The 24,795-nt window shown below is 45.9% G+C and overlaps 1 protein-coding gene across 1 annotated transcript in view; it reads left to right on the top strand.

Moving 5' to 3' along the window:
• Window positions 1–24,795, top strand: part of LDLRAD4 (low density lipoprotein receptor class A domain containing 4) — a 160,594-nt gene that overhangs the window by 130,029 nt on the left and 5,770 nt on the right. Inside the window, 3 exon segments of the mRNA XM_070464542.1 lie at window positions 10,876–11,030; window positions 22,950–23,000; window positions 24,326–24,794. Coding sequence (XP_070320643.1) covers window positions 10,876–11,030; window positions 22,950–23,000; window positions 24,326–24,794 — 675 coding nt within the window.

The raw sequence follows: 24,795 nt of genomic DNA, 5'->3' as shown, positions 1-24,795 counted from the left end.
ATGTATATTGTGTTAGCAGGCATGAAAACAGCACTGCAGAGCTCAGTGGTCACCTGTGGGTGAGGCCAGTGAGACTCAACAGCACTCTGTATTGTCTGCCACTTACTATGCACACGTGGCTTTGTTGGACCTTTGACACTCTTAGGGCATCAAGGGGTGATGAGGAAGAAGGTGGTGTGACTGATGCAGGTCAGACCTTCATCAGTGTGTTTCTAGTATGTTCCCATGACGATGGAGCTTTGGGGAAGAAGATGACTTACCTTGTTTAATTGGGAGAAATGAAATACTTGAATAGTCAGTTACTTTTTCAGTGGGTGTCTTTCTGACTTTTTAAACCCTGACCTGGAGTGAGAAATACATCTGTTATCCCAACCCAGTACAAACACGGACCCATACATGCAGAGCCCAAGCACACCTTCACTATTGCACTCACTGCCTTGTGGATTGTGAGTCTGGGCTTAAAATCGCTGTTTAGTTTCCTTTCTCTCTGAAGGCCAGAAGTGTAACCCCACGGTTAGGGAAGGGAATGAGCTGTCATAGCCACATGGAGATGTGCTGTGGGCTGAAGCATGAGTAGTGTCTGGTAGAGTGTATAAGACATATTGTCACTTGTAGGCTTGATGGGCTTGTCACTGGGTAGTCAGCCTGGCTTTTAACCCTTTTAAGGAAAATTCTTACACAGTAAAGAGCATAGGTATGATTCTTCCATGGTGGGGTGATTAGTGGTGTGATCCCTTCAGTTTTTAATGTTGTATTTCACTCTTGGAATTCTGAGATGAGAAACAAGGCCATGAAAAAGAAAATTTATCATCTACAATAGTTTATCAGGAAGTCATGGTTCCAAGTTGGAGTATAGAAGGAAACCAGAACTTGGTGAAGTAATCCAAGTTCGAGGTGTTTCTTAGGAGTTTATTATCTGAGTTGCATAGGTGAAACTGGTTTTATGAGTCAGCATTTACATGTAGAGGTGTTTTTAAACTTACAAAGTGCTATTTGCAGAATACTTTTATTTCATAGTTCTTTTATTATAGTGGCATTATTTATTTATTATATTTTAATTTTAATAATTTTAATAATTTAATTTAATTAATTTTAATAAATAAATATCAATAAATTTTAATTAATAAATTAATTAAATAATAAATTAATAAATATAAGTTTTAATAATTTATTTATTATATCGACATTTCACATATGCAGTACAATTCCCCTATTTAAAGTATGTAATTAAGTAGTTTTTAGTATATTCACAGAATTGCAATACCATCACCATGATCTAAATTTAGAACATTTCTGTCAGTCTAAACAGAAACTTAAAGCCCATTACTAGCCATCCACCTTTTCTCCCAAGCTCCCAGCTTTAGCCCACTACTCATCTCCTACTAGTCTCTGAATCTGCCTACTTGGGATATTTCACATCATTGTCTTTTGTGACAGCCTTCTTTCACATAGCATGGTATCTTCAAGGTTCTCTCATGTGGTAGCATGTATTAGTGCTTCATTTCGAGCTAGTTTGAAAGCCAGCTTTTCACCACAAGTATGATATTAGCTGTGAGCTTTGGTAGATGCCTCTCTGTTCCCGGTTTGTTGAGTGTTTTTATAATAAAAAAAAGTGTTGGGTTTTTGCCAAATACTTTCTCTGGTTCCCCCCCCCCTAAGTTTTAAGCCAGCTTTTTTTCATTTGTCTACTTATAATAGTATATCACTTTAAATGATTTTTGGATGTTAAGCCAACCTTGCAGTCCTGGAATAAATCCCAGTTGGTCATGATACATTATTGTTGTTCAGTTGCTAAGTCATGTCTGACCCTTTGTGACCCCATGCACTGCAGCACGCCAGGCTTCCCTGTCCTTCATTATCTCCTGGAGTTTGCTCAGACTCTTGTCCATTGAGATATCAATAGCCTCAGATATGCAGATGACACCACCCATCTGGCAGAAAGTGAAGAGGAACTAAAGAGCCTCTTGATGAAGGTAAAAGAGGAGAGTGAAAAAACTGACTTAAAACTCAACATTCAAAAAACTAAATGGCATCCGGTCCCATCACTTCATGGCAAATAGAAGGGGAAAAGTGGAAACAGTGACAGACTTTATTTTCTTGGGCTCCAAAATCACTGCAGATGGTGACTGCAGCCATGAAATTAAAAGACACTTGCTCCTTGGAAGAAAAGCTATGACCAACCTAGACAGCATATTAAAAAGCAGAGACATTACTGACAAAGGTCCATCTAGTCAAAGCTATGGTTTTTCCAGTAGTCATGTATGGATGTGAGAGTTGGACTATAAAGAAAGCTGAGCGCCAAAGAATTGATGCTTTTGAACTGTGGTGTTGGAGAAGATTCTTGAGAGTCCCTTGGACAGCAAGGAAATCAAACCAGTCAATCCTAAGGGAAATCAACCCTGAATATTCATTGGAAGGACTGATGCTGAAACTGAAGCTTTAATACTTTGGCCACCTGATATGAAGAGCCAGTTCATTAGAAAAGACCCTAATGCTGGGAAAGATTGAAGGCAGGAGGAGAAGGGGATGACAGAGGATAAGATGGTTGGATGGCATCACCGACTCAATGGACGTGAGTTTGAGCAAGCTCTGGAGATGGTGAAGGACAGGGAAGCCTGGTGTGCTGCAGTCCATGGGGTCTCAAAGAGTCAGACAAGACTGAATGACTGAAAAAACAACATGTCCATTGAGTTAGTGATGCCATCCAGCCATCTCATTCTCTGCCTCCCCCTTCTCCTCCTGCCCCCAGTCTTTCCCAGCCTCAGGACCTTTTGTGATGAGTCAGCTCTTCGCATCAGTTGACCAAAGTTATTGGAGCTTCAGCAACAGTCCTCCCAGTGAATATTCAGGGTTGATTACCTTACGATTGACTGGTTTGATTTCCTTGCTCTCCAAGGGACTCTCAAGAGTCTTTTCCAGCACCACAATTTGAAAGCATCAGTTCTTCAGTGCTCAGCCTTCTTTATGGTCCAACTCTAAGTTCATACATGACTAACTGGAAAAACCATAGCTTTGACTATATGCGCCTTTGTCAGCAAAGTGATGTTTCTCCTTTTTAATATGCTGTCTAGGTTTGTCATAGCTTTCCTTCCAAGGAGTAAGTATAATTTCATGGCTGCAGTCACCATCCACAGTGATTTTGGAGCCCAAGAAAATAAAATCTGTTACTGCTTCCACTTTTCCTCTTTCTATTTGCCATGAAGTGATGGGACCAGATGCCTTGATCTTAGTTTTTTGAATGCTGGGTTTTAGCCAGCTTTTTCATCCTCCTCAAGAGACTCTTTAGTTCCTCTTCAGTTTCTGCCATTAGAGTGGTGTCATCTGCATACCTGAGGTTGTTGATATTTCTCCCGACACTTTTGATTCCAGCTTGTGATTCATCTAGCCTGGCATTTTGCATGATGTACTCTGCATGTAAGTTAAATAAGCAGGGTGACAGTATACAGCTTTGATGTACTCCTTTCCCAATTTCGGGGCTTTCCTCATAGCTCAGTTGGTAAAAGAATTCCGCCTGCAATGCAGGAGATCCCGGTTTGATTCTTGGGTTGGGAAGATCTGCTGGAGAAGGGATAGCCTACCCACTCCAGCATCTTGGGCTTCCCTTGTGGCTCAGCTGATAAAGAATCCACCTGCAGTGCAGGAGACCTGGGTTCAATCTCTGGGTTGGGAAGATCCCTTGGAGAAGGGAAAGTCTACCCACTCCAGTATTCTGGCCTGGAGAACTTCAGGCCATGGGATTACAGTCCATGGGATCGCAAAGAGTTGGACACGACTGAGTGACTTTCACTTTCACTTTCCCAATTTTGAACCAGTCAGTTGTTCCATGTCCGATTCTAACTGTTGCTTCTTGACCCTCATGCAGGTTTCTTAGGAGAAGTTAAGGTAGTCTGGTACTCCCATCTCTTTAAGAATTTTCCACAGTGTGTTGTGATCCACACAGTCAAAAGCTTTAGTGTAGTAAATGAAGCCAAAGTAGATTCGGCTTGCTTTTTCTATGATCCAGTGGATGCTGGCAATTTGATCTCTGGTTCCTTTGCTTTTTCTAAATCCAGCTTGTACATTTGAAAGTTCTCTATTCACATACTGCTGAAGCCTAGCTTGAAGGATTTTGAACATAACTTGCTAGCATGTGAAATGAGCACAATTGTATGGTAGTTTGAACATTCTTTGGTATTGCTCTTCTTTGGGATTGGAATGAAAACTGACCTTTTCTAGTCCTGAACCCACTGCTGAGTTTTCCAAATTTGCTGACATATTGAGTGCAGCAGCATCTTTTAGGATTTGAAATAACTCAGCTAGAATTCCATCACCTCTGCTAGCTTTTGTTCATAGTAATGCTTGCTAAGGCCCACTTGATCTCATACTCCAGGGTATCAAGCTCTGGGTACGTGATCACACTATCATGGTTGTCCAAGCCATTAAGACCTTTTTTTTTTTTGGTATGGTTCTCCTGTGTTTTCTTGCCACCTCTTTTTTATCTCTTATGCTTCTGTTAGGTCCTTATTGGTTCTGTCCTTTATTGTGCCCATTCTTTCATGAAATGTTCCCTTGATACCTCTAGTTTTCTTTAAGAGAGCTCCACTCTTGAAAGTCGTGTTGAGTAGCAATCGTGGGCCCTGGTTCCACCTTGTTTCTTCTGTATGGTGCACAGGTCACAGGTTTTCTGAACTCCAGTTTGCTTGTTTAATCCAGATGAGGACTCTGGATTAGTCCAAAGTTTCAGAAGCCACCTAGGGGTTTTGTTAAAATGCAGGCTCTGGTTGAGCCAGTGTAGGGTGGCACCCAATTTCTTTCTTTTTTTTTTTTTTGATGGTTTAGTATGGTTTATTAAGCTGTGCCTTAGTACAGACGCTGGGGCTTGCCCATGGTGCTCTTAATGTACAAGGCCCTGACGTTCTGCCAATTTTTCTTGAGCAATGACACCAGGAAGTTGACAGCTAAGTGGATGTTGTACACAAGCTCATCATCTGTCATCTTCACGTGGCCAACAGCCACTGCCAGACACAGCACCTTCTTCATCTGGAACTTGATCGTGGACTTCACTTCATCAACTTTGGCCACCATGTTCTCATTGTGGGTCAGCAAGGAAGGGAACTTGCCAGCCTTGTTCAGGCCTGGGCCCAGGATTCGGGGGATCTGCTTGATCAGAGACTCTGAAGCCAAAAAGGCATCATATTTCTTGGCCAGCTTCTTTTTTTTTCCATTTATTTTTATTAGTTGGAGGCTAATTACTTTACATCATTACAGTAGTTTTTGTCATACATTGAAATGAATTAGCCATGGATTTGCATGTATTCCCCATCCCGGTCCCCCCTCCCACCTCCCTCTCCACCCGATCCCTCTGGGTCTTCCCAGTGCACCAGGCCCGAGCACTTGTCTCATGCACCCAACCTGGACTGGTGATCTGTTTCACCCTAGATAATATACATGTTTCAATGCTGTTCTCTTGAAACATCCCACCCTCGCCTTCTCCCAGAGTCCACAAGTCTGTTCTATACATCTGAGTCTCTTTTTCTGTTTTGCATATAGGGTTATCGTTACCATCTTTCTAAATTCCATATATATGTGTTAGTATTCTGTAATGGTCTTTATCTTTCTGGCTTACTTCACTCTGTATAATGGACTCCAGTTTCATCCATCTCATTAGAACTGATTCAAATGAATTCTTTTTAATGGCTGAGTAATATTCCATGGTGTATATGTACCACAGCTTCCTCATCCATTCGTCTGCTGATGGGCATCTAGGTTGCTTCCATGTCTTGGCTATTATAAACAGTGCTGCGATGAACATTGGGGTGCACGTGTCTCTTTCAGATCTGGTTTCCTTGGTGTGTATGCCCAGAAGTGGGATTGCTGGGTCATATGGCAGTTCTATTTCCAGCTTTTTAAGAAATCTCCACACTGTTTTCCATAGTGGCTGTACTAATTTGCATTCCCACCAACAGTGTAAGAGGGTTCCCTTTTCTCCACACCCTCTCCAGCATTTCTTGCTTGTAGACTTTTGGATAGCAGCCATCCTGACTGGTGTATAATGGTACCTCATTGTGGTTTTGATTTGCATTTCTCTGATAATGAGTGATGTTGAGCATCTTTTCATGTGTTTGTTAGCCATCTGTATGTCTTCCTTGGAGAAATGTCTGTTGAGTTCTTTGGCAGGCTGATCTGAAGCTCCACAGTCTCCAAAAACTTCCTGCGCTTGCGCTGGTTCCCGTGCAGGACTTCCCGCACCGCCTCGTAGAGGGTGTCGCGGGAGACTTTGCTGCTCATGGTTCCCTACACCGCAAAACCGGAAAAGAGAGGGTGGCACCCAATTTCCTGTGTTTCTAACCATCTCTCTGGACCACACTTTTGAGTAGACAGTTTCGAGGGGTTATTTTATTTCATGCTCCCACTGGCCATACAGTGGAGGACTTGGCTTTGTTTTACACATGAGGAAACAGCTTTTGCAGCTGATGGAGTCAGATGGCAGAACTGGAACCAGACTGGGGTCTAACTGGCCCTGAATTTATCCACGTGAAGTATAAACTTCATACTGCTTTCCATTTTCTCCTGGGTTTGCAAGAGCAACTGTGGTTCTCAAAGCTGTAAAAGCCACTTAGTAGGGAGAAGCTTAACTGTTGTGAAAGTAAATATTGAGACAAACACAGAATAATAATAATTCTTTTTTTCAATAGAGGGAAAAAGTACTGTCATGGTATCAGTAGTGTTCAGGTAAACCCCATAGTGCATTAACACAGGGACTTCATTGCTGTTATGCAGCTGTTTTAGGGTTATTTAACTTAGACTGATTTATTTAAGAAATCTTTAATCTGCTGTCAGCTTGGTAGCTGAGTCAAAAACCATGTTAACGTTTTTACAAAATGATGGGGCATGAGGCACTGTGGTTGGAACACATATAGGGCATTGAACATTTCTAGATAAATAGCTCTCTGTGTTGCAGTTTTTTAAACACCAAGAATACATTAGTGAATTATTCCTTGCTATAGGCTGATGTCCACAAATATCAAATAAACTACTACTGTGTTTTGAGTCTGTAGGAATGTGAAGTTCATGTTCTTTTAAAATCCTCGTTCATGACTTTAAGTGTAGCAAACTTACTAAAATGTACTATTTTATTTTTTAAAGGCCAAATTCCAGGGTATAAGTTTTATGTGGAAAATTTCATCTCAGGGCAGAATTTTATAGCATAGTCATAAACCTCAAAGAATGGGAATCTGTAATGGACAGAGCCATCACCTCTGACCAGAGTCGCCCTAATAGGCACACAAGACACATAAATGTCTCCAAAAGCCTCTGGCTCACGTAGAGCCACAGAGTCTTTACAGATTTTGAGAGTTAGTGTCTCAGTGGAATGCTAATAGTTCCCCCGGGACCCACTGACTTGCTTTGGTTAGTTTCAGGGCCCTTTGTCTGCAGACAGAACCCAGGACGAGTCCCACCCAACTGTGAATGCTTGTAGGTCAGTCATGCTCAAGGTCTGTGCATTTTCTCCAGGACTGTGTGTGTCACACAGGTCAGTGAACGGAGGGCCTTCACAGAGGGAACCTTGGGGCCAGAGGTGGGGGCTCAGCCCTGGTGGTCGCCACAGCCCCTGTGAAAGGAAGAACAGACAAGAACCACTCATCTGTCATGGTTAGCCACACATCCTGTGGGTGCAGGTGAAGCCATTGGGGGGCGTGTCGGGGGTGGGCACAGGGAGTAGCGATGCGCATGGTGTCAAGTGAGATGGCACTGGGAAGTGATTCTGTTACTTGTGTTAACATGTGGTGAGTTTATTTTTAATGAATAAATATTTAACATCTTCGGTTTTAAGCTCAAATATGGTAAATGCTGGTAGCTGTCTTTGGGGTAATGAGTCATGTTTAAGGGTACAGTGGGACCAGGGCCCTGGAGGGCCGCCGGCCTCAGCAGTGCAGGAGGGAGGGCCCGGGAGGGAGCACGCTGGCCAGAGTGCTGGCTCAGGACGGCCTGAGAGCAGGTGTTGTTTGAAGATGGTTCTTTGCCTCTGAGAGAAAGGTGAAGGCTTCTGTGCAGTCCCCATAGCTGAAGACGGTCTCCCCTTGCTTGTACTGAACTTTTTAGTGTGATGTTAGGTCAGAAGAGTCAGATAATACATAAGGTTCTAGGTGCTGTTGTCCTGTTCAGACCAAAAGAAATAAAAATCCAGAGCAAGTAAAAAAACAAGCCATAAAAATCCTAGAAGAAAAATATTTTTAGAGTATTGGAGAGAAGACCTTTCTAATCAATGAGAAGCTTTGAAGTCATAAAGGAAAAAGATATTTGATAACATATTTGATGGCATAAAAATTTATATTATCTATAAATCCACGGAAAAGTTTCAAGAAGTGACAGACCAGGAGAAAGTATTTGTAACACGTGTAGCAGATAAGATGTGTAGCCATAATATGTAAAGACTGCTTACAAATGAGAAAGCTACAAGTAAAGTGAACTTTATGTTCTTATGTTCTGTATGTACAAGTAAAGTTCTATATGTACTTTACTTGTACATGTGAACTTATGAACATATGTACATATGAACTTACTTGAACATATGAACTAATATGAAGAAAAATACAAATTACCACTAATCATAGAGAAAGATCACAATCACTAGTAACTAGGGAAATAACAAATGACAAGATACATGTTTTTGCCCCCCTCCCCAAATTAGTACAAATGGAAAGGGCCCAGCATCTGGGGCCACGAGGCAAGAGATTCCCTTCCCTCTCCCTGACAAGAGCAAGTGTACAGGTCGTGTCAGGGTGTGGAATCTCTGCTTAGGGGTGCTCACAAGTGTGGGTCACACAAAATGTTTTTGATCTTGGTAGAAAAAAGAAATCCAACCAAGTAAAGAGCAGTTGCTTAGAGAATGCAAGGTCCAGTGTTTCGTGTTAGGAACTGGGGAATGAGGTCTTGTTTAAAGATGTTTGTGATGTATTGAGTGGAAAAAAAGAACAATATATTTGTACAGCAATTCCATTCATTGAAAAGAAGAGAGCCCTTATTCAAGAGGGGAAAGACAGATACACACAATGGCTGAATTGTGCCCTGGATGACGTGGGCATCACGGTGAGAGCTGCCAGATTGTGTAGGGGAACTTGTATATTATACACTATTTCCATATATGTTCTTTAAATTTTAAAGGAGTCTTCATTATTTTTTTATAATAAAAATATGTTTCAAATGAAACCAATACATATCCCCAAATGTCCATAGAAGTATGACAATGTAATTTGATTGATTTGCTGCAAATGGTCATCTGCATAGCCTTCCATATTCAGAACAAGATGACATGGGCTGACAGCTCCAAGTGAAGCCTTAACGTGTGTAGAGGCATGTAAGGCCCCTCACTGAAGTCATCCAAAAAGTAGTACAGTTTTCTTGAGAAGAGAAAACATTTGTCTATTCCAGGGCACAAGGCAACCTGAAAGGCAAGTTTTGAATACTCTGCTGTTCATTCACAAAATAGAAATAAAAGTCGGTAAAACAAGGCATTTTCTTAGGTTCAGTCTCGGTGCCGCATTGGCTGCCCTTGATTCCGTGCTTCCTGTCTGCTTGTCCCTGGAACTGTGGTCCCCTCCTAAGATGCCCACCTTGGTCTTGGCGGCCAGGGTGGGCCTCACCCCTTCCTGCAGGAGCGATCCTCCAGGTGGGCACCTGTGCCATGGGTGCCCCAGAACCCAGGTTGGGCTCCAGAATCTGTCCTCAGTCCACCACTTTGCCTGCCATCAGGAACACAAAATGATGGAGGTGGGCTCCTCATTGCTCACGCAGCCTCATCTGTGTCCTCAGGGATGGGGTTTGGGGTCCAGTCACACGGGCACCACTGTGTCCTAGACAGACAGTTGTGTGCAGGCAGAGTGTTGTAAAGACGTGTTTTCTGCCTCACAGGTGTGTCATGCCCACAGTGTGTGAGGACAGACAAGGTCACGTGGGTGTCTGCAGCCCAGCTGCAGAGTCTCAGCCCTTGCCCTCGGACAGGCAGTGATTTCAGTTTCCCGGAGTTGCTGCCATGATGATTCTGATAGTGCTTTGTAGCTTCTGGGGGCTTCCTCCCCAGGGACGTACAAGTGCAGACAAGCCTCTGCCCACCAGCCATGAGGCCTTGGGTGTCCAGAGCAGAGCAGAGCAGAGCAGAGCGGACAGCTACCGTAGGGAGCCCAGTCATGGGCCAGGGGTGCGTCCAGCCCACCCGCCTTGGCCCTGCCGCTGCCCCATCCCTCGCCTGGCCTGGCAGGCCCATTTGTCAGTCTCTGTCCCTCAGGTGTGAAGTGGGGGCCAAGGGTGGGGTGGAGGATGGTGCCACAGGATGGGACTTGTGGGTTCAGGAAGACCCTCCTTCTAACTCCACAGGATGACGCAGGGCTGGCCCTGGGCTCCGCTTCCCACAGAAGCACTGGCACCCACACCCCCACACACACTGCTGGTGAATGCACGGGTGGGGAGTGTGTGGTTTAGACAGGCTTCTGTAACAGCGCAGTGGGAACCCAATGGAGACGTGTCCCGTCCTTTCCCTGGGTGGTGCCTCTTCCCTCCAGGGTGCTGTGCAGCCTTGGAGAGATGCTTTGGGAATCATAGTTTCAACCTCTAGGGACAGGGGGGTCTGGCAGGGACCGGGCCCTGAGCCTCTCATGTCCCAGGAGATGGAACCCAGGAGCCGCCTGCCCTGGAAGGTCCCCGAGTGGTGGCTGCCTGTCCCGTGTTACATGAGTCCGTCTCAGGACAGAACCTGTCTAAGCAGCTGGGGCCTTCCTCCCTCACCTGTTAGCCACATGGTGATACCCTCAGGCAGCAGGTCCAGGGAAGTTTCTGTCCCTGGAGGGCCTGGGAGGGGGTGGCCCCATGCCCGGCTGACGGCTCTCCTTTTCGTCACAGCGGAGCTGGAGTTCGCCCAGGTGGTCGTGGTGGTGGTGGTGGTCACAGTGATGGTCGTGGTTGTCTTCTGCCTGCTGAACCACTACAGAGCATCCACCCGGTCTTTCATCCACCGCCCGGGGCAGGACCAGAGGCAGGAGGACAGGCCGCAGCTGGTAAGTGTGGACTGGGGCTGGGTCTCCCTGGGGGTGAGACTGGGGCTGGGAGCACGGGCCCAGGACGGCACTGGGCTCAGCTCATAAATCCACCGCAAGGAATGCCCAGTTCAGGGCGCGATGGTCAGCGATGCATCCTGCATCCCTGCCTGCACTGTGAGCCGGCGGCTCAGCAGGGCAGGGCTGTGAGGGTACCAGCCGCCAGGGCATGAGGGCCGGCGGGTTGTGTGGGCTTCAGGTCTGTTGTCCCCGTTGAGTGGAGCTGAGGTTTCTCCAGTGTCCTGTGTCCCTGGCAGCCAGAGCCTGGGAAAGAGTGGGACTGCTGGGTGCTGCCCCCAGACCCACAGGGACAGTGTGGGTGCCTCCAGACCCACAGGGACAGGGGCCTGCAGGTCAGCCCTGAGGGAGGCTTCTGCCCCGCTTCCCCTCGTCCTCTGCCTCCCCTTCCTGCCGCATTTCCTCCCTGAGTCCCCGTGCCGGGCAGGAGCGTCCCAGGGCTTGGATTTTTCTTCAATAAAACCAGGGAGGTGTGACTACCGCTCCCAGAGGTTTCACAAACTCATGATGCACATTTACACAGTGACCAGAAACCATTCAGCTCAGGCCAGAGCTCCATTTCATGTCTAGTCAGGACACGGACACAGATGGGATCCTGGAGTGCTGGGGGTCGCTGCCCAGGAACGTGTCCCCCTCCTGGCAGCACTTCTTCCCCCTAATTTACCACCTCTTCCCTTAGGGTTCCTGAGAGGTGCCACCTCCCTTCATGTGGCTCTGGGAGAACAGTGTGACCCGCTCACAGTCAGGGTCCCACCGGGGACGATCTGTGGCTGTCATGGTGCGGGGACGCTGCTGCAGTGATGCTCTAGGCCTGAGCGCACCCCCTCCACCCCACCCCATCCTGCCTAGGGGCCCTTCGGTAGTCCCACTGATGCTGCTAATACATGTGGGTCTCATGACTGCCTCGGGGACGACAGCAGTGGTGAGAGCCTTTGCCTGCAGTTCCCCAAGCTAGGAGTGTTCACAGGGAACTTGCCTCATCAGAGGGTCTTGGTGTGGGCTCTGCCTGCCTTCGTTCCCTAGGTCATTGAGTGGACATGGGCCTGGTACCCACCAGTCGAAGAAACGTCACAGCGAACCCCAGCATCCCCTCATCAGCAGTGCTGTGGCTATTCTTGGTGCTATTTTCTGTCTTGGGGGAGGCTGGGGGTCTCCAGAGGCCATTTGTGTGTGGGGAGGGGTGCACAGCAGGAGGCTGAGAACTGAAGGAGGGTGTGGGGTGAGGCAGCTTCAAGGTGCCCTTCTGAGTGCCCCAACATCCAGCCAGGCTCCCCACAAGGGGCCTAGAGGGGCCGGGCTCCCCGTGGCCTCGTGTGGTTTGTGCTGCTTTGGAGGTGGCCAGGGTTCGGAGGTGCAGTGTCTGCTGTCTGCATCCCAGAAGCCCCGTGCCTGCTGTTGGCAGCTGGTGGGTGTGGTGCGCCCCCTGCCGGCCTCCCTGTGCCTGAGCATCCAGGGTTCTGAGCCAGCGCGTTGCCGGGACTCCTGCACTTCTGTGGGCCTTTTGGCCCATTTGTTCTGGAACCATGTGAGGTCTCCACAACCACACTCTTTACAACCACACTTAGTAAAGAGTGTGTTTATTTTAAAGTGGTGTGAGAAGGGCTGGGCATCTAACTTATCAGCTTCTAGGAAGTTTGGTTTAACACTGTTGGTTAATGTTATTTTTACATATTTCTTGGGGGAAGAGTTGATAGTCAAGGTGGAACAATGAAGCCCAGTAGTCAGGTTTTGTTTTTGAGGAGAGGCTGAACATGTAGATGTTCTGATGTGGTTGAGGAAACTTGACTCCTTTTCTGCACTAATGGACTTTCCCTTTATCCAGAAGGGAAAGGCAAGCCGGGGCCTCGGTAGCTGTGACAGCCCAGGTTCTCACAGAGAGCCCTCTGGGAAAAGGTGGCTTGGATCAGTGGCCCCTTTGGGCCCAGCTTGCTCAGTTTTGGAGGCTTTGCTTTGTGCAGTCATAGCCCTTTCCTCATGTGGCCCCTTGCTGCCCCCACAACCTGTGGAAGGACATACTTCTTTGCCAAGAGAGGGACAGATGGAGGCTATTTTGGCAAGGCTAGTGAGCCTGCATCACCACAGTGTCCCTGAAACGCCGTTTCAGGGGCCAGGGCAGTAGGAGGGACAAACACTAAATTTGGTAGAAGCAGCCATTTCTGGATGAAAATGAAAAAGAGCTATCAATCAATTGGCTGCAGTTAAGTTACAAGAAAAGGAAATGCTTCAGTAGTGGTAGCAGCAGTAAGTGGGTTTGTGATAAAAAGCCATGTGTTCTTTCTGAGGGAGTCCGCTCTTAGTTTTTAGAACCTTTTTTTTTTTTTAAATTTAGTTATTTTTGGCTGCAACACTGGCTCTTCGTTGCTGTGCAGTGGGCTTTCTCTAGTTGTGGTGCATGGGTTTCTCATTGCAGTGGCTTCTCCTGTTGTGAAACACTGGCTTTAGTTGCTCCAGCTTCAGTGGTTGCAGCTTGTGGGCTCTAGAGGAGCTGAGTAGTTGTCGCACATGGGCTTAGTTGCTCCATGGCATGTGGAATCTTCCTGAACCAGGGATCGAACCCATGTCCCCTGCTTTGGCAGGCAGATTCTTATCCACTGATCCATAAGGGAATCCCTATAGAGCCTGGTTTATGTGAATCTGGAATTTTCTTATTTGTTCTCTGAGGATGGACTTGATTTTTGGTACCAGCCAAAATCCATTTAGAGTTAAATCTCACGAGTCAGTTGATCAAGTTACTGATACGATTTTGCTGCAAAGTCAAATGTGACCATTAGTAAGCCTGATGTTGTTTAGGCTACAGGCTAGTGCTGCAGAGAAAGGCCAGGACCCAGGAGGGGGTGGTGGACAGAAGCCTGGTCCCTGTTGGTAAGGCTCTTGTGATAAGGCTGTGTTCATGTGTTACTTCTGCTCATCTGCTGGTAAAGTTTGCTTTTACTTAGTCCTTAAAACTTGATGTGGTTTGTTCTGGGGAAGAAAAGTGTTCTCTGAATTATCTTGATTCTGAGTGACCCCTGTTGGGGTGGCTGACCTGGGCATCTAAGGGAGGTGGCTAGGATGGCTCTGCTCCTCCCCCACCAGCTCCACCGTGGGAAGGCATGTGTGTGCCCTGAAAGGAGGCTCACAGTGTTTGGTCCTGAGCTCTCTGGTTCCCAGGTTGCTTCTTCTAGAAGCCTGACTGCTCACCGGCCTTGCCCCCAGCCCAGGAGGCGTCACAGTCCTCCTCTTGGGTTTGATTCTGGGCCTGTAGGCTTCCTCTAGCTGTTGATTGTTCTGGACAATAAAGGAGTCCCTTTGTTCTCCTCCCAGGAGAACTTCCTTCATTGTTTGTCTTTCCCTTAAGGGATATGCTCTACACTGAATCCAGTTGGGAGGGAAGTAGTCTTTGAGAAGTCTGATGATGGATGCCCAAGGTGGATAAGAGGAAGTGCTGGAGAGGACAGTCACCAGCGCCTAAGCTGTTAGTGTCACCTGGGTGGAAAAGCCAGTACGACTGAGGAATCTGTCTGGGAAAAGGGAGGAGACAAGAGAAAATGGACTTTTGTTGTTGTTCGGTCGCTAAGTTGTGTCCGACTCTTTGCGACCCCATGAATGCCACGCCATGCTCTCTGTCCATCACTATCTCCCTGAGTTTGCTCAAACTCATGTCCATTGAGTCAGTGACGCCATCCAACCATCTCATCCTCTGTCGTCCCCTTCTTCTCCTGCCCTCAGTCTTTCCCAGCATCAGGGTCTTTTCCAATGAGTCAGCTCTTGGCATCAGATGGCCAAAGTATTGAAGCTTCAGCTTCAGCATCAGTCCTTCCAATGAATATTCAGGGTTGATTTCCTTTAGGTTTGACTGGTTTGATCTCCTTGCTGTCCAAGGGCTTCTCAAGAGTCCTCCAGCACCACAGCTCGAAAGCATCAATTCTTCGGCACTCAGCCTTCTTTATCAGATGGTAAAGGTGTTGCTAAATATCCCAACATCAGCTTTAGCTGTGCTTTTCACCCTGGAACAGGGAGTAGAAAAAAATTTCAAATATTTGAGGCCATATGATAATGTTCATTCGCTGTGAGGAACCCTTGGATAGAAACTGAAATATCCAGCAGTGATCTTGCTTTATACAAACTGGCCCTGTCACCTCCAGCAAGTCATGTACCCTCCTTGGGCCTCAGTTTCCTTCCATCCAAAATGAGTGAGAATTGGCTTAGATCAGAGACCTTTAGATTGTCTGACCACTTTAACCAAATGTGTGGGAAAGACATGCCACTTAAATTGATACCACTTAGCTCTTCAAGAGGCTGCAACTCACAGTATGGAAAACACTGTACTGGGTGTTTCCAGTGCCCAAATCTGATGATCCCTGTGGTCCTCTGTGTATTGGAAGGAGAGTTTAGCTGAGAGCTACACCAAGAACGTTCGGGGCATGGGGTGGTCTCATGTGGTCGCAGTGCCTATGGCCCCAAGACAGCAAGTGGGCTTTAGCCACAGCTCACAGCACCAGCCAGTGAGCCATGGGCACAGATAGCTCTCTTTCAGTGCTATAAGGATGGTATCCTTTGGGTGCAAAAAGTCTAAGAGATACAGACAAAAAAAGAGTATTAGTACTCTGAGCACTTGTATATCAACATATTGAATAAAATAATAACCCAGATGAAATGGACAGATTCCTAGAAACTCCCTCCTAAGACTGAGTCCTGAAGAAAGAGATAATATGAATTGATCTATAACTAGTAAGTAAGGAGATTGAATCAATAATCAAAGACCTCCCAACAAAGAAATTTCCTAGACTAAATGGCTTAGTTGGTGAATTTTACAAAACATTCAAAGAATTGACACCAGTCCTCAGATTCCTCCCCCAAAATTGAAAGGATGGAACACTTTTGAACTCATTTTATAGGCCAGCATTGCCCCAGTACCAAAACCAGACAAAGACACAACAGGAAAAGAAACCAATGGCCAACATCCCAAATAAACATTGATGCAAAAATCCTCAACGGCACTAACAAATAAGAATTCAGCAGCATAATATAGGGATTATATCACCATGACCAAGTGGGGTTTATTTCTGGAATAAATGGAGGGTTCCACATTATGAAATCAATCTATGTAATTCACCTCATTAACAGAGTGAAAGGAAAAAAACTACATGATTGTCTCATTGATACAAAAAAAATCTAACATAATTCAACACTCTTTCATAATAAAAACATTCATCACACTAAGATCCAAGGAAGCTACCACAGCATAATAAAGTCGTCTGTGAAAAGCCCACAGTGAACATAATGCACAACAGTGAATGACTGATAGCTTCCCTCTCAGATCTGGAACAAGGAAAGGATGCACATGTGCTTTTACCACTTCTGTCCAACATAGTATTCAAGTTTTAGCTGGAGCAGCAAGGCAAGAAAAGAAATAAAAGGTATCTCAGTAAGAAAGGAAAAAGTAAACATACCTCTCTTAGTAGGTGACATGATATCTACATGCTTAAGAAATGCTTAAGAAAATGTTTAAGAAATCTCTAAGCATTCTAATTAATAATAAACAAAAAATCCACTAGAACTAAGTTCAGCAAAGTTGCAGGACACAAAATCAGCCCCCTAAAATCAGTTGTGTTTGTTTACACTAACACTGAACAATTCAAAAAGAAATTAACAGTTCAGTTTATAATAGCATCAAACAGAATACAATACTTAGGAGTAAACTTAACCAAGAATATGAAGGGTTTGTACTGAGAACTATATAGTGTTGCTGAAAGAAAATTATTCTCAAGTAAATGGAAAGGTATCTTGGGTTCATGGACCGAAAGACTTGATACTGTTAAGATGTCATTACTACCGAGAGCAAACCACAGAGTCAGTATGATCCCTGTCAAAATCACAGTGATGTTTTTCTGCAGAAATAGAAAAGCCCATCCTGAAATTCATGTGCTGTCACAAGGGACTCCCACCCCTGCCCATAGCCAAAATATTATTGAAAAAGTAACGAAATTGGAAATTGCATACGTATTGATTTCAAAAATTACCAGAAAGCAATAAAGACAGACATTTAGACCAACAGGATAGAATAAAGAGCCCGGAAATAGACTCCCCCATGTATGGTCAGAGGGGCTTCCCTTGTAGCTCAGTCGGTAAAAGGTTCCGCTGGCAATGCAGGAATCCGCCTGCAATGCAGGAGACCCAGGTTTGATTCCTGGGTCAGGAAGATCCCCTGGAGAAGGAAATTGCAACCCACTCCAGTATTCTTGCCTGGAAAATTCCATGGACAGAGGAGCGTGGTGGGCTACAGTCAATAGGGTCGCAAATTTGTCGGACATGACTTAGCAACTACCATGTATGGTCAGATGATTTCCAACAAGTGTTCCAAAGACCATTCAAGGAGAATGGACACTCTTAAAAAATGGTGTTGGGAAAACTGGGTGTTCATTGCAAAATAATGACATTGAACCCTTATCTGCTACCATATACAAATAGTTAATTCAAAATGTATCAAAACTTAAATGTACAAGTTAAAACTATTAAACTCTTAAAAAATAGGGAAAAAGCTTCATTACATTGGATTTGGCAGTGATATCTTGGATCTGACACCAAAAGCACAGGCAACTGAAGGAAAAAAATTGGTAAATTGGACTTCAAAAATTAAAATCTTAAACTTACCACAGGACACTATCAAGAGATTGAAAGGCAACTCACAGAATGGGAGAAAATATTTGCAAATCACGTATTGATATTCAAAAAGTATAAAGAACTTTTATAACAACAAAGTAAGTCAACGTAATTTTAATTTAGGCAAATTTAAAATAGGCAAAGAACCTGAATAGATACTTCTCCAAGAAAGATAATACAGATAGCCAACAAGCACATGAGAAGAACTCAGGATCACTAAATGTGATGGTTAATTTTATGTGTCAACCTGATGGAGCTAAGGAGAAAAGGAAAGATATACCCACTTGAATGCAGAGTTCCAAAGAATAGCAAGGAGAGATAAGAAAGCCTTCCTCAGCGATCAGTGCAAAGAAATAGAGGAAAACAACAGAATGGGAAAGACTAGAGATCTCTTCAAGAAAATTAGAGATACCAAGGGAACATTTCATGCAAAGATGGGCTCAATAAAGGACAGAAAATGGTATGGACCTAACAGAAGCAGAAGATATTAAGAAGAGGTGGCAAGAATACACAGAAGAACTATACAAAAAAGATCTTCACGACCCAGATAATCATGATGGTGTGATCACTCACCTAGAGCCAGACATCCTGGAATGTGAAGTCAAGTGGGCATCACTATGAACAAAGCTAGTGGAGGTGATGGAATTCCAGTTGAGCTATTTCAAATCCTGAAAGATGTTGCTGTGGAAGTGCTGCACTCACTATATCAGCAAATTTGGAAAACTCAGCAGTGGCCACATGACTGGAAAAGGTTAGTCTTCATTCCAGTCCCAAAGAAAGGCAATGCCAAAGAATGCTCAAACTACCACACAATTGTACTCATCTCACATGCTAGTAAAGTAATGCTCAAAACTCTCTAAGCCAGGCTTCAGCAATATGTGAACCATGAACTTCCAGATGTTCAAGCTGGTTTTAGAAAAGGCAGAGGAACCAGAGATCAAATTGTCAACATCTGCTGGATCATCGAAAAAGCAAGAGAGTTCCAGAAAAACATCTATTTCTGCTTTATTGACTATGCCAAAGCCTTTGACTGTGTGGATCACAACAAACTGGAAAATTCTTCAAGAGATAGGAATATCAGACCACCTGACCTGCCTCTTGAGAAATCTGTATGCAGGTCAGGAAGCAACAGTTAGAACTGGACATGGAACAACAGACTGGTTCCAAATAGGAAAAGGAGTATGTCAAGGCTGTATATTGTCACTGTGTTTATTTAACTTATATGCAGAGTACATCATGAGAAACGCTGGGCTGGATGAAGCACAAGCTGGAATTAAGATTGCCAGGAGAAATATCAATAACCTCAGATATGCAGATGACACCACCCTATGGCAGAGAGTGAAGAAGAACTAAAGAGCCTTTTGATGAAAGTGAAAGAGGAGAGTCAAAAAGTTGGCTTAAAGCTCAACGTTCAGAAAACTAAGATCGTGGCATCTGGTCCCTCACTTCATGGCAAATAGATGGGGAAACAGTGGAAATAGTGGCTGACTTTATTTTTCTGGGCTTCAGAATCACTGCAGATGGTGATTGCAGCCATGAAATTAAAAGGATGCTTACTCCTTGGAAGGAAAGTTGTGACCAACCTAGACAGCATATTAAAAAGCAGAGACATTACTTTGCCAACAAAGGTCCATCTAGTCAAAGCTATGGTTTTTCCAGTAGTCATGTATGGATGTGAGAGTTGAACTATAAAGAAAGCTGAGCACTGAAGAATTGATGCTTTTGAACTGTGATGTTGGAGAAGACTCTTGAGAGTCCCTTGGACTGCAAGGAGATCCAACCAGTCCATCCTAAAGGAGATCAGTCCTGGGTGTTCATTGGAAGGACTGATGTTGAAGCTGAAATTCCAATACTTTGGCCACCTGATGCGAAGAGCTGATTCATTTGAAAAGACCCTGATGCTGGGAAAGATTGAGGGCAGGAGGAGAAGGGGACAACAGAGGATGAGATGGTTGGATGGCATCACTGACTCAGTGGACATGGGTTTGGGTGGACTCCAGCAGTTGGTGATGGACAGGGAGGCCTGGTGTGCTGCGGTTCATGGGGTCGCAAAGAGTTGGACATGACTGAGCTACTGAACTGAACTGAACTGACTGAGCTAAGCAATGCCTGGATAAAACATTACTTTTGGGTGTGTCTGTCACAGTCATTCCAGAAGAGATAACCATTTGACTCAGTGCACGGAATGAAGAAAATCTGCCCTCACCAGTGTGGGTGAACATCATCCAATCCCTGAGGGCCTGGGTAAAACAAGAAGGTGGAGGACAGGCAAGTTCTTTCTTCCTCTCTCTTCTAGAGCTGGGATGTTGATTTTCTCCTGCCCTTGGACATCAGAGCTCCTGGTTTTGGGGCCTTGGAAATCCAAGACATATACCAGTGGCCCCCCCGGTTCTCAGTCCTTCATTATTTGGACTGAATTATACCACTGGCTTTCCTGGTTTTCCATCTTACACATTGCAAATGTGGGACCTCTCTGCCTCCATGAACATGTGGCCAGTGCCTATAATCAGTTTGTCTCTTGTTTCTCTGGAGAACCCTGACTTAACACACTAACCATACACAGGCCAAAACCTGAGTGAGATGCCACATCACACCCACTTGGACTGGTTATCAAGAAACTAGAAGATCAGGATTGGCAAGAAATTGGAACCCTGTGCTCGTTGGTGAGAATGTGAAATGGTACCACCGCTGTGGGAAACAGTAGTGGTTCCCCCCGCCCCTCCACATTAAACATGGAGTTACCACATGACCCAAAAGTTCTCCTCCATGAAAAGCAGAGATTCAGAGAGAGATTTGTACACCCCCATTTATAGTAGCATTATTCATGATGGTCAAAAGGTGAACACAACCAAGGTACCTATGAATAACAAAATACAGTATGTCCCTGCAATGGATTATTACTCATCCTTAAAAAGGAAGGAAATGCTGACATTGGCTGTACCATGGATAAGCCATAAAGTCATTATGCTCAGTGAAATAAGGACAGTATTGTATGATTCCACTTGGATGAGGTCCTTAGAACAGTCAGATTCATAGAGACAGGGGATAGAGTGCTGGTCACCAGGGCTTCGGTGGAAGGAATACAGAGTTGGTGTTTAGTGAGTGTGGTGTCTCAGTGTGGGAAGAAGACAAATTCTGGAGATGGATGGGGCAATCAATGCATGGCAAATGGATGGACTTAATGCCACAGAACCGTATGCTTTCAAATGACTAAAATAGTAAGTGTTACATATAACTTACCACAACTTTAAAAAAGACGGTTTTGATTTTCCACTCACCATCCAGCCCAAAAAACGTGTGAGATTTAAAAGGAAGAAATGCAGTCATTGTGTTCCACCAGGTCTGCAGCCGGCATATCTGGATCATTGGGATGGTAAAGACAATCACTTGGAAGAGCACGTGATTTTTTAATCTTTAATACAGATGTTTTAGTGTCAGGTTCAACTTACGGGAAAGTTTTCTGCCAATGTGGCTGGAGGAGTAAAACACAAAGCAGATTCCTCAGGGTAAAGGGTATCTGAAAACACACATCTTGGCCTGTGAGATCCAGAGCTGTGCTATCCCTTCTCCACAACATGCAGATTCCCTGGAGCCCCTCGTGGTGGACCAAGGCCATTGTGGGCCTGGGTCCTGGTGGCCCTGCTCCCCGCGGCACCCACGGGGGCATCTTTAGGTCACCAAGAGGTGCTCTGTGGACACAGCTTGAGTGAGCAGTTCTCACAGGCACACAGCTAGGAGAGACGCAGTGCACATGGGCCTGGGTGGTGGTGCTGGCTTGATTTCATTCCTGTTGCTGTAAATTCTGTTAACTGCTAATATTTCTCAGCTTACTCCGCCGTGGCCAGAGGACCTGGCTCCCCAGGGTGTTTGCCGCAGTCTGCTGTGGCAGTGGTGATGCAGATGCGTCCCCAGGGGGAGCAGGCTGAGTGGCCAGAGAAGCAGGGGGAGGGGAGGTCTGGAGGGGTGGGGTTGACAGGAGGGACTGTGAGAGAGGGGCTGGGAAGCAAGTGGGTTTAGAAACAGAGAGGTTGATGTGAATTTGGTGAAATATAGGACTGAGTGTGTACAGGGTTTGGTGTGGATGTTTTTCAGGCATTTTTCCAGTTTTGCTAATTTCTAGGGAAATAAAACCATTGAGAATGGTTACTGCCATTTTCAGAAAATGTGCCACCCTTTTCCCGGGTCCTTCCTCACCTGCTTCATTTGGCACTGTGAGTTCTGGCCATCAGGCTGTTCCCTGTGCTTTAATCTACTGCTCTTGTCACCACGAGTAGAATTCTGAGTCCTGGAAACAGTGGAAGGTGTTCTGTGCTCTTCTCGATGCCTGGGGCCTGGACACCTGGTTAGTCGCTCTGTGGCCTGTCGCCATTATATGGTTGTATAGTCAGACCTAAGGATGCCACCTGCTTGCAGTGAGGGGGGCTGTGCTGGACACTGGCCTGCAGGGAGCAGGGAAGGTTACCTTTGCCTTGGAAGGTCACCTTTGCCTGCTAGGTCTGCCTGTGGTCACTCTCAGGTCACAGGTCACAGGAGGCTATGATGGCAGATCATGTGTGTGCGTATTCTTTTGGAATCCAAAAATGTGGGCACTAACCTCGCTCTGATTCAGTTCTTATCAGTCACAACAGCCCAGCAAACCCTGCTGTAGCCAACAATGAGTTCAGAAGGGATGCCATATGGAAATACTCTGTTGACAAGTTCATGGTCTTAGAAATGATCTTTAGTCATGCCTCTTGTTTGCTTGTCACCTTGTCAGTCTGGCCAAACATTTGTGAAAAAAGATACTACAACTCAATCTCAGGTTCCACGTACCTGGTGAATATTTGTACTGAAGAATCAGTTCATTGGAAGATGCCTAGAGGGCTCTTAGGTTTGGGAAACTCAATTTTCAGTTTGAAAGCCCACTGGTGTGCATGGGCAGTGCTTTCCTTTTGCCGCTGTTAATGCAGGGCAGCCCCAGCTCGGAAGGCTTGATACCAGAGTTGCACACACACACACATGTAGATTGAGACTCCAGACCTGTCTCAAGGCTACAGTGGGGAGATCTGTTGTACTTGTGGCCACAGCTTTCCTCGAGGTGCAGATTAAGGGCTGGGGCTTTGTGGTCCTGGGTGTTAAACAGCCTCTGTTCAGCGGAGTGTGTGTGATCCTTTGGCTTCGGGTGCTGCTGTGTGAAACTAATTATCTTCCTGTGATGTCCACTCCCTGCTCCCCACCCAGGAACGGCACCTGTGGCCTTCAGACGGCTCTGAACCTCGGCCCACCTCAGAGGTAAGCGATTGGACACTGGCGAGGTGTGGGTGGCAGGAGATGAACAAGATTGGTGGAAGGGCTGAATGTGTCAGCACAGACAAAGACTAAGATGTGTGCCAATAACCTGGTTTAAGAGGTGGAGGAGGGACTTCCCTGGTGGCCCAGTGGTATTAAGACTTCACCTTCCAATGCAAGGGGTTCGATCCCCAGCCAGGGAGCTAGGATCCCACATGCCTGGAGGCCAGTATAACCCAAACATGAAAGTGTTGTAACAGAGTCAATAAAGACTTGGTATGATTGGGAAGGGGCCTTCTAGGTGGTGCAGTGGTAAAGAATCTGCCTGCCAATGCAGGTTCGATCCCTGGATGGGGAAGATCCCCTTGAGTAGGTAATGCCAACCCACTCCAGTATTCCTCCTTGAAAAATTCCATGGACAGAGGAGTCTGGTGGACCACAGCCCATGGGGCTGCACAGAGTTGGACACAATTGAGCACACACACACATACAATTGGGAAAATAAGTTTTTTGCCTTTAAGTTGAAAATATGGTATGAGAGAAGTTGATGGATGAATATTTATCTTTATACGTATGTCTTCCTCTAGAAGAAAGTCGAATGGTGAATAAGTTATGTTAAGAAATGTCGATTCTTTTGGGGAAAAAAATCTATAATCATCTTTACTTTGGAATATAAAACATTTTTCATGTTGGTTGCTAAAAATTACAGGAAATTTTATCCAAAATAACTGGAAAACTCTAGAAGCCAGAAAGAAAAAGTCACTTGTTTCATATTTTAAAGTAACTGATAGGGCAACAAGTTCCTATAAATAAGTCATAAGTTGTCCCAGCCTTGTATCTGCTCCAAGTACAGGCCTGTGGAGTTGTCAATTACAAAGGAAATTCTGTACCCTTCCCCACTTCTCTGAATCATAGGACTAGAAGCTAGAAGGGGCTTGAGAAAGCAGGGGGCTGTCCTTACTTTTTATAAAAAAGAGTGGGACCTGGAGCAGGTCATGTGGGGGGCTGGCCTGGGGGTGGGGGCTCCTGTATTCTTCTTAACCCAGTGGGAAATGTACACATAGCACATACAATAACTCCATTAAACCTACATTTTCAGGTAACTGCAATTATCCGTTGCTGAACCATCCTGGGTTTGGCAAGGTGAGTGATGTAAGTCATTAGGAATGAGAAAACTTTTCTTCTGGAATAGTCTTTACTTGTTTTTTTGGTGGGGGAAGTTTTCAGACGGGTGAGAACAGACCAGGCGTGAATTTCCCTGCGGCCGTCACGTCCGTGGTCATCACTGTGCTGAGAACATCTCGCAGCCGTTCCTCTCTTCCCTGCAGACCATGTATGCCCCGCGGTCCAGGGATGGGGTGACTGCCCCGCCTTTTCTCCAGAGGGATCGGTTCAGCCGCTTCCAGCCCACCTACCCCTACGTGCAGCACGAGATTGACCTTCCCCCTACCATCTCCCTGTCGGACGGGGAGGAGCCGCCTCCTTACCAGGGGCCCTGCACCCTGCAGCTCCGGGACCCTGAACAGCAGATGGAACTCAACCGAGAGTCGGTGCGGGCACCGCCCAACCGAACTGTATTTGACAGCGACTTGATAGGCGTGTCCGTGTACAGTGGGGGCCCGTGCCCACCCAGCAGCAATTCAGGCATCAGTGCCAGCACCTGCAGTAGTACCGGGAGGATGGCGGGGCCGCCCCCGGCCTACAGTGAGGCGATGGGCCACTACCCGGGCGCCACTCCCTCCCATCCCCAGCACAGCAGTGCGCACAGGGGGAGCAGACCGCTGCTCCAGCGGGAAGG

Source organism: Odocoileus virginianus, unplaced genomic scaffold, assembly GCF_023699985.2.
Source record: "Odocoileus virginianus isolate 20LAN1187 ecotype Illinois unplaced genomic scaffold, Ovbor_1.2 Unplaced_Contig_27, whole genome shotgun sequence".
NCBI classification, from domain to species: Eukaryota; Metazoa; Chordata; class Mammalia; order Artiodactyla; family Cervidae; genus Odocoileus; species Odocoileus virginianus.
Note: the sequence above shows the minus strand (reverse complement) of the source record. Positions and strands in the feature narration are given on the sequence as shown.